General features: G+C 41.5%; 1 protein-coding gene across 8 annotated transcripts; it reads left to right on the top strand.

Moving 5' to 3' along the window:
* The first annotated feature begins 1,517 nt into the window (after window positions 1-1,517).
* Window positions 1,518-10,025, top strand: TAC1 (tachykinin precursor 1). 8 transcript variants are annotated; one of them, XM_032874500.1, is made up of 8 exons: window positions 1,518-1,730; window positions 2,116-2,247; window positions 2,751-2,795; window positions 3,268-3,364; window positions 3,866-3,910; window positions 4,383-4,406; window positions 6,159-6,212; window positions 9,444-10,025. In XM_032874500.1, exons 2-8 carry the CDS (start codon window positions 2,125-2,127, stop codon window positions 9,491-9,493), a joined length of 438 nt encoding a protein of 145 aa, XP_032730391.1. In that variant the 5' UTR covers window positions 1,518-1,730; window positions 2,116-2,124; the 3' UTR covers window positions 9,494-10,025. The 8 variants fall into 8 exon arrangements, with proteins under 8 accessions (XP_032730391.1, XP_032730401.1, XP_032730408.1 ...); XM_032874510.1 differs by lacking the exon at window positions 2,751-2,795; XM_032874517.1 differs by lacking the exon at window positions 3,866-3,910.
* Window positions 10,026-13,273: the final 3,248 nt, after the last annotated feature.

Raw genomic sequence — 13,273 nt, 5'->3', positions numbered from 1 at the left:
ACTATTAAACTCTGTGATGGAGGGGTTTATGAAACAACGAGGAGTATTTGAACATGAACAGGATAGCTTATATTGTAAGGACTTATTTTCTGTTGTTTTTAGGTGTAATAATGGCATGGTTCTGTTTTTATTCTTTAAAATCCTTTCCATTTATATAGACGACAAAAATATTTACAGTTGAAGTGATATCTAGGATTTGCTTCAAAATAATCTGAGTGGAGGGTAAATAGGAAGGGTTTATAGGTAAAACTTGCACATTGTTTCAAGTGAACGAGTCTCTCTACTTTTGTATTTAATTTTCCACATAAAAAGTTAGAAAAACAAAAATGGAATGCCTCACCTTGTAAGACTGGGCCTAAATAAATGAGATAGAGACATAGGCGTTTCAAAATTCAGGATTATTTAAGAAACAACAGATATTAGAGCAAAAATTTACTAGTTTAACTGAATTGTTAAAAAAAAAACTTTTTTCCTGTATGCAGTATGCTAAAAACATCAGAATTAATTGAAAAATATTGTACTTACTTAGTAAAGAGAAGAAAACAACTGCACTCAAGATAAGTCATCTAATTCATTTAGAGATGAAAGAAATGTGTCTGCAAGGTGAAACCATGGGCTCATGCAAAGCTCTGATTTCTGTACAGATGCTATTTGTCTAATAGTTTCAAATTGTCAATGACCGTCCAGGTAGCATCTTACTATACTTATTTTCACTGACAGGAGAAATCTATGAATGATCTGTAGAATCCTTTATGACAGCCAGGAAGGATCCTGTACACTGTCTTGCCAGTTTCTTAGTCTTCAGGGAGAAAGGGAATCGAAAACGTCCTCTTCCAACCCCTGCTCCTGGAATGGAGAAGGAAGAGGATTTTGCTAGCTTGCAACAACAGATACCCTAGAATGGCACTGATATAAAAGTTCTACGTGTATTGCCACGTTTAAATTCTCCTTCCTCCAAAATGTAAAATAAATCTGCTTCCATCGTCTGAAATGCTATTGGACTGAAAATCCTTTTGCAGTTCGGAGAAACGCCAGGTATTGTAGTTGATTTGGGAGAACGATCTTCTGCTCATAGAAGATACTGTATCTCAAAAACACTTAAAGACACTCTGCAGATGAAATAGAAAGGGAGAGAAAAGCACCCCCCCTTTGCAAATGATCTTCTTAGCATGATTATCGACGAAAATATCTTAATACCTGAAGTCATTTGGCCATTCTTAAAAGTGCAACTTATCCTGACGTCTCAAGGGACGAAAAAGTTGCGGAAGTCCGAGGAATGAGTCACTTTGTTCAATTTTGATGAGTAATTTCAGGTGTCATGGAACCGCGTTCCGAAGAAGGAGAGGGGAGGGGGCGTCAGATCAGCGCACGGAAGAAGACTGGACGCTCGGGATTGGATGGAGAGATCTTGATTTTCCTAAAATTGCGTCATTTCAAACCCAATTGGGTCCAGATGTTTTGGGCACCGACGGGTTACCGTCTCGGAAACTCTCAATCAGACGCAAGCGAAAGGAGAAGAGGCGGTTAATTAAATATTGAGCAGAAAGTCGCGTGGGGAGCGTGTCACGTGGTCCTTGAGGCTCGTCGAGCCTTGGATAAATACCGCGCGGCACCGAGCCGGCAAAAGAGCGCGCCGCAACTGCTTCCTCCACCGCCGCGGCCACCTCGAGTACTGAGCGCCCCGCGTGCGCTAGAGCTGCCGGAGGAACCCTGCGGGCCTGCCCGCCGCAGTAAGTGCCTGCACGGGGCATCGCTCCGAGGTGGCGGCTGGCCGCTGGGGCGAGGGACAGTGGGAGGACAGTGGAGGGACACTGGGGAGACGGGTATCCCAAATGCCAATGTCCCTCTTTGTTTCCCACCTGCAGAGCCTCCCGGCTTGAAGGTGTAGACCGCTGGGTTGGAGGCTGAGGGAGCTGGGATCCAGGGAGAAGGGGCTTTGAGAAGCTTGGGGGCATGATTCTCTTTCCTAAAGGGTACAAAGTATGCTTTAGGTTTGTTATCCCGTAGGTTTTTTATCTTGGTTCAATCGGCCCCGACTTGCGTTGTGGGACCAAAAAATATGCTGCCCCAACTCTTGGATAGCCATCCCCAATGTCTCTTCCCCGTTCTTCCCAGAAATCCAGCATGAAAATCCTCGTGGCCTTGGCCGTCTTTTTTCTTGTTTCCACTCAACTGTTTGCCGAAGAAATCGGAACGAGCGATGATCTGAATTATTGGTCCGACTGGTCGGACAGCGACCAGATCAAGGTGAGACCCAGCCCGCGCCGTTCTTCCAGGCCCTGGGAGCTGTCACTTCCCCTACGATAGCATTCTAGTTAGCCTGTCAGGCACCGCGACCGCGACCAGAGGCGGTGGAGGAGCGCGGGGTGGGGGTGGGGGGGTGCGGATGTAAAGGAATGGCTTTCCCTGGGTCCCCTCACGAGATTTTGTGCCCACGATCCAAGTTTCCTCCCCGGGGCTGCGCCGTCGGGTCTCGGGAACTCCCTGGAGGAATGATGCCCTCCCTGATGAGCCCAGGGTCCTCACAAGGCTGGAAATCTCACAAGGTTTCATCCCGGGGTAAGGTGGATTTCGGAGACTCCAGTCTAGTTGCAAGGACCGGGCATTTGGAAATGCTGGGCAGGGGCAGAAGGGGGCGCGCCGGACGCTGGTAGAAGCGGGGGCAAAGGGCAAGCTGCTGGGGGCTTCGAGGGGAGAGGTGGGTGGGAAGCTAACTTCCTGCCTTGACTTTTATTTCACTCCTTTACAAGGCTCTCAGGCTATTGGCCCAAGGGAGCGCGCCTCGAGGGAACAGTGTAAGTGGCGCGGTGCAGGTCCCTAGTAAAAGCATTCCTTCCCCACTCGCGACACACAGCTGTGTGCATTTAGGGCGGCGAGGCGTCTCCAAAGCCCGCGCTCCAAAGCCCGCTGCCATCGAGAGAAAGTCAGGTGGCGGCGCCGCAGAGCAGTGGGGTGGGGGGCGGGGGTCTCCAGGCTCTGCCAAGAGCGGAGCGCGCGCGGGGCTGGGGGACGCAGCGTCTCCCGCTAACCCGCGAAAGCGGGGCCCGGGGACACAAGTTCTGCTGGGAGGGGTGGAAGAAGAGAGTTCCGGGGCTGGGACTCCACTCAGCCCTCGCGTTGGGAAACCCGGCTTTCTCCCGCCTCCCTGCTGGCGGGTTGTCCGGCCCTGGCGCCGCCACCGCCCGCCTCCGAGCTTCGCCAAGGGCTGGCGCCGCGTGCTGATGGCCTACACGCACACGCCGGTCTGTCTGTGCGTCTGTCCCCCAGGAGGAGCTGCCGGAGCCCTTTGAGCATCTTCTGCAGAGAATCGCCCGTAGACCCAAGCCTCAGCAGTTCTTCGGATTAATGGGCAAACGGGATGCTGGTGAGATGGGCAGCCATCCCCTCCCTCTCTCTCTCTGAGCAACCTGCCCAGTGTCCTCACTCACTGCTTCTCAGAGCGCCCTGTCTCTTTTGCTCTTTGAGTAGAAATGTCCATCCTAAAATGGATATACCCCCGGGAAGCGACTCTGGCCCTCACCCCACTAACAAACGCACATGCCGGCTGAGGGAGGGTGAGCTCTTCTGTGCCAGCCCCATACAATTAGAATGACCCCAGTCAAGAGCAGGAAGCAACCTTAGGGGAGTGCTCCCTTGATGCAAGATCCAAACTGACAAAGGGGAGGGGAAGGCGTGGGGCCTCCCGGGGGTAGTACTCAGAATGATCTAAGCCCTGCAGAAATCCATTTTAGACCTTTGGGGTTAGATTAGATTTAGATTAGATTTAGCTCCCTACTGTCTCATGATAGAAATACTCAATTTCCTTGAATTCATCACACCATCAATGGAACGTGTAAACAGTTAATACCAATTCATCTTTTGTCAGATTCCTCAATTGAAAAACAAGTGGCCCTGTTAAAGGCTCTTTATGGTAAACATTTCTATAAATCTTTATTTTACGATTGTGAATGCACATGTAGGAAAAGTGAAGAAAGTCTTTTATGAGCTGAAATACAGATTCTTGATAATGCCTCTTTAGTAAAAGTAGAGATTTGTATCCCTCTCTCCTGGGGGTCCAGCTTGGAGATGTGTTTCTTGTAAGAAAACAGGTGGAGTGACCTAACAGTTACTATGTTAGGCCTCAAGGGTCTCAAAGTCCTAGGTTTGAATTTGTGGCCCATAGAAAGCACTTAAAAATATTCCTTTTGGTTGCTATTTTGTTTTTATCATTAATAATTTGGTTAGCATTTATGGTTCTGTTATATTCCTTAGGAGAGTACATGAGTGGGAAATGTTACATGTGTTAAAAATCAACTTATTTTATAATTCTCTTCTGAAAATATAGTATAGCATCTTTAAAATAAATCTATTGCCCTTGCTAACTTTCTCTTTCTTTCTCCTAGGACATGGCCAGATCTCTCATAAAAGTAAGTTTCAAATTATTTTGGCATTTACCAAATGCAAATTAGATTGAATTTCATTTTATATCTTCTTTTATGTTGTAACTTAGGACTGAACATGTTTAATTAAGGCAGTATAAGAATGGAGGAAACTCATATTAATCACGTCCAGAGCATGTTTTTTTAAAACTCTGTTTCTTAGACCTAGATACTTACAAAATGATGCATTATGTTAAAAATCCTTTAATTCCTAGCTAAACAATTGCTGAATTCCTGACCCACAGAAACTGTGAGATAATAAATATTTGTTGTTTTAAGCTGTGAGAGAAAGCCAGAAGAAATCCTTTAACTCCTATAAATTGTTAGTTTTAGATAAGAATTTCAGTCCAGGGGTCAAAATCCAACCAGAGATTCCTCTCCTTTTTCACCCCTCATCCTCTCCTATCCCCACCACTTCCACTGGAAAAATAAAAACAAAACAAAACAAAAACCAAGCATTTATAGGCATCTCTTAACATTTCAGTATGCCAGATCTCATAACAATATCTAGGGTAATCCAGCAGCCAATTAAGAAGATTAAGTAAATGAGTACAGAATCCATAGTAGAGGTAAAGATAGATAGAAATGCAGTTTTTTTGATCCCATCATTGAATGGGGAAACTCAATCTATTAAAGTACAATGAAACACTTCTTGGTGCAGTAGAGATGGCAGAGTTATGGCACTTGGCATTCATTAGATCCCAGTATCCCAGTTAATGGAACTCGAATTGATGGAAAGTCCCACAAGTCCATCTCAACCATATTTATTTACCCCAGGGTCCACCCACAACTCCACTTAGATTTTGGTCCACTGGTTGGCAAAGCAGGTCACATTAAAACAGCAGTCCAATTCTCAAATAATACAGTATAAAGCAAGAGACCTTTCCCCACTAGAGTTGAAATAGTAACCTTTCTCATAAGGCTTCATCTTTGAAAATATATAAATCTTATTTATATTTATGTTCTAAAGATTTGATTTCCAAAGAGATTATATATAGCAAACTTCTATGTAATGAAAATAAATGCACTCTATTAATGTCTAAATTAACATACCTTTCTGGTATTATTAAAAATTCAGTAAAATTAAGGGGCACCTGGGTGGCTCAGTGGGTTAATGCCTCTGCCTTCAGCTCAGGTCATGATCTCAGGGTCCTGGGATGAGCCCCGCATCAGGCTCTCTGCTGAGCAGAGAGCCTGCTTCCTCATCTCTCTCTGCCTGCCTCTCTGCCTACTTGTGATCTCTGTCTGTCAAATAAATAAATAAAATCTTTTTTTAAAATGCAGTAAAATTAAAATAGTGACCTGTTAGGAGTTTATAATCATCAGGTGCATGGATCTGACTTAACTAAGGTTCAGTTCCTGAGAAATACAACATAGTACACAAGGACATACACTGGATATTTCTGTCACCCAACTGTGAAACTGACTCCCTAAAAACCAAAACTAGCATAAATAACAGCAATATTTAAAGCATTGTATATAAACAGGTAAAATGTAATAAACTATACTTGCTAATATTTAGATATAGAATTAAGAAAAGTGCTTTCATTGTATTGTTTTAATGTCAAATGTAAGACTTATTACAAATCTTCATTTCTTCAGGCTCACCAAAAATTGAAATGGTTATATATTTATTATGTAGGCATATATTCGAAAGCTTGCTTTTCTTCGGTACTAGTTATAACAGTTTATTTCCTCAAAGACATACATATTAAAATACCCCTAAATGTATTTTTCCAGGGCATAAAACAGATTCCTTTGTTGGACTAATGGGCAAAAGAGCTTTAAATTCTGGTATGTATAAAACCATGACTGAAAATAGACAATATCTTAAATATCTTATTTTCTTTCTAAGGCATAGTTTTCACAGTACTAAAAAGGAATGATAAACTTAAAATGAGTACTTACGGTGAAAAAAAATATCTAATTGCAATAAACAAATCCAAGAATGAATTTGTAACTGATTAAGCTAATCTCACCCAAGATGCACCTTTCTTTCTCAAACCACCAGCCCTACCAGTGTCTGCCTGTTTAATCATTACCTAACCTGAATCCTTGGGCTAGTCTAGTACTTTTTCCCTTATATTTGTTACATAAGCCACACTGAACTTTCCAGAACTAAGCAGGGAGGGATTTGTGGGAAATAAGACCAATTTTCACTTACTACCAAGATCATTCGAAAAACTTATGACATTATATCTGGCAGTCTCCGAGCACAAAAGTAAACAAAACTAATAAATGCGTTTATACTTTATGAAGTTATAAAACCTCAAACTCGAAACATCCTGATGGATGTCTGAGAGTATGGGACTAACCCAGTGCATGCCAGTGCTTTCAGAAAGGAACAGGATCAAGTCATCCTGGGGGATTATGATCAGTTCTGGCTGTAAACTCTCACAGAGAAGGGGGGGGGCACAATCCTCATAACCCATCTTAATCTTCAACAAGTCCTTCCCTTGGCCTAAAGCCTGCCTATTTCCTTTCCTCTCTGTAGTACCCATCTTCTGTGTAAAAATGCCACATACCTATATCTGAAAACCCATTCATCATATCATTTTCAAGATTAAATAACCCCTGTATCATTTTCACAGAGACTGATTTTTTCTGTAAAGCACATTCAGGACTTTATAGCAATTAGCTTGGGTTCCTCAGTTTACCTTTAGTGAAAATAGAATCATAGTATTAATCAAGTAACTAATTAGAAAGTAACTAGCTGCCTTATCCATTTAGGGTATTTCAAGTTTCTAGAAAATCTGTAACTAAGAAGTGCTGGCTTAATTATCTGGAAAATTCATGCAAAAAATGATGTATCCTATCATTGTCCCTCTATGTTCCAAATTTAGACACTACGTTTGTATTTCTTTTTCAGTAACTTGGGGCTGCTCAAGTATAAAATTTGTTTTTCAAGTTTAAATTTTAAAGCAGTTACCAGTGTATCTTATGAAAAACTTTAAATTATTTTATTAATATGTATAATCCTCCAGCTTTTGGAAATGGAATGTAAATTTAAACCACACTGGTTTTACTTGTAGCAGAAGGGTACAACTAGCCCTTCTATAACTGTGGTTTTCTTGATAATCGTGTTAGTCATCAACTTTTTATTTCCAGAACTGATACAGGTTTCAGAACATGGCTAACTTTACAAATAATACAGATACTGTGCAATTTATACAGATTAAATGCCATTAATGTCTGCCAAGTAATAACGTAGTTCTAAATAGAATCACTATAATGAATCAGGATCAGTTTATGACACAATCTTCACTCCTCCATTTTAAGAAAATATAAAAGGAAAAAATTGGGCAAACACTGAGTCAGAGATCTTTTCATAGGATCAATGGAGGCAATGTAACTAACGATTGTGTCCTACAGTCATCTGATTTAACTTTTTGTGGCCACAGGCCCCTTTGACAGTCTGAGAAATCTAGAAACCTGCTTTGTAGAGAAACCCTCATTGGTTTATAAACACAAAAACGTACGTACAGTTTCAGATGGTTCAGGGAGCAGTTAACCAAACTCTGCTTCCCGTGAAAAGGATATTCTGTTCCAGCCAACAGGAATCCGACTGTGGTTACTTTACGTTCTCATTCACCTCACTTCTCTGGGGAGCGGAATCATGTTAAGCTAAAGCTTGTCAGGAACTAAGCTTGTGCTAGTCGTCCTCCTCCTGATACAAACAGAACAGGATGAGAAATGGACTGTTTCCATCCTTGAGTACTGCCGGGTTTGGGGCTCAGGCTGTTCAACCGCGGAAGCGCACACGTGATTGACGTAAAGCATTCAGTTTGTCTTGAACCCAGTGTTGGAAGCTAACGGGGCCCCTGCTCAGGACGGGAAAGGGAGAGTGAGCACCCTACAGCCCTCCCCTACCTCCTCTCTCAACAGATCGTTCTCACTGAGAAAATTGTTTAGAGAGGCATCTATGATTCCTACATACTTTCCACAGTGCTTTCTACTGTTTCTGTTAAATTCAGTATTTTATACAGGATATATGAATTTTAAAAAGCAGCATCATTTCGCTCAAATGTAAATCTAAGTATATAAATTAACTAAAATGATGAGTAATATACTTAAGTATTCTGATCACAGTAGTCTGATCCTTACCCTTTTGTGGTTACATACCTCTTCGAAATTGCATATAATAATATAATATAATATATAATATAATTTTGGCTTTTTTAAACATTCCAGTCAAAGCATTTAAATTACTTGTTAGCTATATGTTAAGTGCTTTTAGAGGGAGTGATTAATCTTTCACTGGCCATTAGGGTGCTGGGAGGTAAGTTATACTGTCATATGTGGATGGCACAATTGCTCTACCTACTGAAAATGAAGTTGTTTTTAGCTTCAATGACAATCCATCATTGCAAGGCATCCCCAAGATAGGAGAGGACCCCTATGCCATTCGGGACTCCTATAACAGGAACCAGCCAACTCTTTCTGTAAAGAGCCAGATAACAAATATTTTGGATTTTGTGAGCCATGCTGTCTCTCTACGTAGCCATAGACAATACTTAAATGAATGGGTATGGCCATGTTCCAATAAAATGTTAAATTTTCAAGAAAAGGTGGTGGGCTAGATTTGGACCATGGTCTGTAGTCTATTGACTCTGTCCTAGAATAAAAGCCTCACATTTTGCCTTCATCCTACTACTATTAGTACTCCTATACTTCAGGCATTATCCTTTCTATAAATCACCATGGGGGCGAGGGGGGTAGGGTTTCTGCCACTGCTTAAGAAAACTGTGAAAAATTAACACTGCAGTAGATTGTGGAACTATGCTTTGGGGGCCCAAGTATCTGACAGGTGGCCTCAGTAACCAAGGATTCTGTAGTTAGATCACTTCCAGTCAGGACAGAGACAGGCAAGACTGGAGGGTATGCAAAGAAAACTCTTAGAAATACTTCAGTGGAGGTGGGAAGAATCATTCAACAGTTTTTAATAAATTACAGTGTGTCTTGAAGCTTACTTAACTCTCTCAGTGCGTCCTCTTAAGAACCCCTCTGCCTTCTCTTTGTTCTCAGTGGCTTATGACAGGAGCGCGATGCAGAATTACGAACGAAGACGCAAATAAACCACCTCATGTGTAATTTATTGAGCCTCATGTGGGTCAGTGGCCAATGAAAGGTAACATGACACCTGCACCATGAGGAATAATTATTTATTTAATAATCATTGTTTTGAGTGGAAAACTCAAAAAAACTTTATTTTTCATATTGTGCCAATACGTGCTGTGAAAGTATGTTATAATTCTAATATGACCCCCTCAGACGTAGAAATCAGTGGTCATTTCTCAACAAAGCACAGTGTTCAGTGAAACAGAAATATGCTCTTCAAAGAAAGAAATCATCTTCGTTTCCTGGAAGCAGTCGCGTCAGCCACAGCTGAAGGAGAGGAACCTCACAGACAGGGTTGTGCTTCCTCTGTTTTCATGGTGGAAATGTGCTAAGATTTGGTATCAGAGGGTATCCCTGCAGCATGTGTCACGTGTTGTGACTTATATACAGATGTTCTACAAGTTTTCACGTGATTCTATGGTCTTCATTTCATTGTATAATGTGTTGTGATAGTTAACATTTTAAATAAAAGAAAAAATATCTTGAGAATTGGGTGTTATTCTTTCATTAATATTTCTGTCACACCAACACACATTCTTTTAGTAGATAAAATATGTTCGAAGCTATTTTGGCTGCTTAACAGTGAAACATAGAGCTACTAAATTTCTTCTTCTTAAAGTAAATGACTACAGTGGAATCTCAGTTCCTTTCTCTCTCTTTCTTCACACACACACACACACACACACACACACACACACACTTTTGGGGCTGGTGGGGTCAGTCATTTTGCATGAGATCCTTCATGAGGAAAACAATTACATTTTGGAATTCTAAGAATAGAGGGTAAGTTCTGTTGATGCATGCCCAAGATTCCCTTTTACAAATAGGATAATAATCTGTCTTAGAGATGCATTCCCCTGGTTACTGTTGGGTAAAACATCAGCACACTCCAATTGAAGCCCTGCTTGGAGCCCAGGTATAAATGCACCTGTGTGTGATTCATACTAGATTTAAGATACCAAACTCTCGCAAAAGATGATGCAGAAAGATGGGGGCTTATTGATAATAGGGTGTCACCCCTATAATGAAGACAAGAGCGCCTTTCTAGCATTTCTAAGGAGGCCTGTGAATTGTTAACACTCATTACGCTCCTCAGCTGAAGCATGTGCTTCAGGAATAAATACAGAACAATCAGGGGGAGGCTTTCATTTATTTGTTTAAGGAGAAGGATTAATAAGTGTCCTTGGAAATGTTTTGGGGTTACATAGAGGGGGTGGGACACTGACAAGTGTTACAAAGGCTCAGGACAAATATTGTTTAATGAACTAAAACTCCATGACCTTAGCCTGGATTGATGATTATTGTTGATCAATAGTTTGATCAATATGTTGATTAAAAATGGTTGAAACCACTCTGAGACAGAATTGCTAAAGCATATTTTAAGCTTTATATTTTTAAATAGTTTAAAAAAAAAATCTAACCAGTGTACGTGGCTGGTGTAGTTGGAGGACTGTCTCTTAGTCTTGGGGTTGTGAGTTTGAGCCCCACAGTGGGTGTAAAAATTACTTAAAAAATAAACCTTAAAGAATAAAACCTCTAACAATCTCATTTCCTTATTATACAATACATTGAAATATTACAAATTATAAATGATAAGCAAAATGGAGAAAGTCAGAGTCATCTAGAGCCCCACTCCCTAATAGTAATGCTTAATACTCTATTTAAGAATAATAATAATTGCAATGTATCAACTATATAATTTAATAAACCAGGATCAGAAGTTCTAACACAAGTATGTGAGAGGAGTCAGTACAGAAAGAGATTATTGGGGGAAATAGCAGAACAAATTAATATCTAACAATAAGATTGATTAAGCAAACTGGCCTACTGATACAATTGAATATTTTGCCATCATTTAAAATAGCATTATGTGTTTAGTGACATACAACAACATGTATAGTGTGTCGTTAGGCACAAAGCAATATTCCTACAGTATATATACATATATATTTCTGCATAGGTGTTATAACAAGAAGAAACAATGTAATGGATGAGTGTGGGGTTCAGAGTCGACTTGCATGGAGTTGAATCCTGGCTCCATCACTTGAATGGCAGTGTGATGAAGGGCAAGTCCCTTAACTTCTTTCTGCCTTGTTATCCTCATCCGTAAAGTGGATTAATGAATGATAGTATTCACCACGGCCCTATGCTACCATGGAGGGGATCCACTACAGAGCCTAGCTGAGGACTGCAGACCATGATACATGTAAAGCTTGGGGCTTAGTTCCCAGCACACAGCAAGTGAATGTTCCCTTCGCCATTGCCAGCTACTCTCCCAAACACCAGTGAGAAAATCAGCACTGTCTTTTTAGCAACTGGAATCTTTTTTAATAGGCACACTAAAGAAACAGCAGCATGGGGCGGTTTTTATATAGTTGCTACACAAATTAAATCTAGGCTTGTATGACAAACGGTTATGTTCTGCACCGGGCGCTGCTGCATTAGGAGTCCCCGTGGTCCCTTCTGTCTCAGAGATTTTATAAATCTCTGCCTCAAGAGCCCACAGTGCTGCATAACACCCCCTCTCCCCCATCATCGAGACTTCATTCATGCCTGCTTACCCTGCAGCCCAGAAACGCAGCGACAGCGTCAATAAGGAGAGGGAGAGGAATTCCTCTTGACGAGTGTGCTCAGGAAATATTTACTCTTACTTCCCCCTCTGTAGCATGGTTCCTTCAACAAAAATAAGCTTTCTTCACCTTTATTCTTGCTTGAGTATTTTATTCTGTTATGAAACAGCAAAAGATGAATCTATATGATGAAGTTACCTCAATACTTGCTATCGCTTTGGCTTTTTGTCTCTTTTCTCGTTTTGCTTTGGTTGGGTCAGGGATGAGGGCAAAAACAAATGACACTGAGTAATTTGAGGAGAATTGAATAAAGGGACGAATTACAAAGATGTAGGCAGGTTGTACAGAAGCCAGCAATGGAATGTGGGGCTTCAGCCTGGCTCCCCTGGGAGCTACTGCTACCCCAGGCCTGAAGGCCCAAGAGGAGGAAGAGAGGGTCTGTGTGTGCAGAGGACCACCTTGCAGCTGTAGTCTTCAGTAGGAAGACAGAGCCAACACAGGGTAGTCAGGTATGTGGGGGGGCAGGGAGTGGTTGGAAAGACCAGGGAATAAATATCTCACTCTCACTCACCTCCTGCTGGGCAAACCCAACTGCAAACAGAGGGCTTGGAGCCCTTGATGCTGTCAGCACCAGTAAGTGGCATAGATAGGCACCAGAGCAGGTGGGGAAAGCTGCTGGGTGCATTTGGAGGTAGAAAAGGAGGATGTCTGGGGTGCCTGGGTGGCTCAGTTGGTTCAGTGTCTCTCTTCATCTCAGATCATGATCTTGAGATCCTAAGATGGAGACTGTCTCGCTCCCACTTCAGCAAGGAGTCTGCTTCTACCTCTTCCTCTGCCACCTCACCTCCACTCTTGCTCTCTCTGTCTCTCAAATAAATAAATGAAACCTTAAAAAAAAAAAAGAAAGAAAAGAAAAGAAAGATGTCCAATGGATTATGTAGCCATTATTTTGAATCAAGACTAAGACGCTGAAATTCAAAGAAGAAAATTATAAAATAAAAATAAGACTTCCTCTGGACACTCTGTTCTATTGCCCTGGAACATAGTTTCATATGGACCCATCCAAACACACACAAAAAAGAACATTTTAATTTGAGCACATGCTGAAATCTCCTCTTTTAACACCAAGTCATTATGATTTATTAAGTTATTTTTTAAAAGAAATTA

This window comes from Lontra canadensis, unplaced genomic scaffold (assembly GCF_010015895.1).
Source record: "Lontra canadensis isolate GAN:19392208 unplaced genomic scaffold, GSC_riverotter_1.0 scaffold2, whole genome shotgun sequence".
NCBI lineage: Eukaryota > Metazoa > Chordata > Mammalia > Carnivora > Mustelidae > Lontra > Lontra canadensis.
This window is presented reverse-complemented; position numbering and strand designations above follow the sequence as displayed.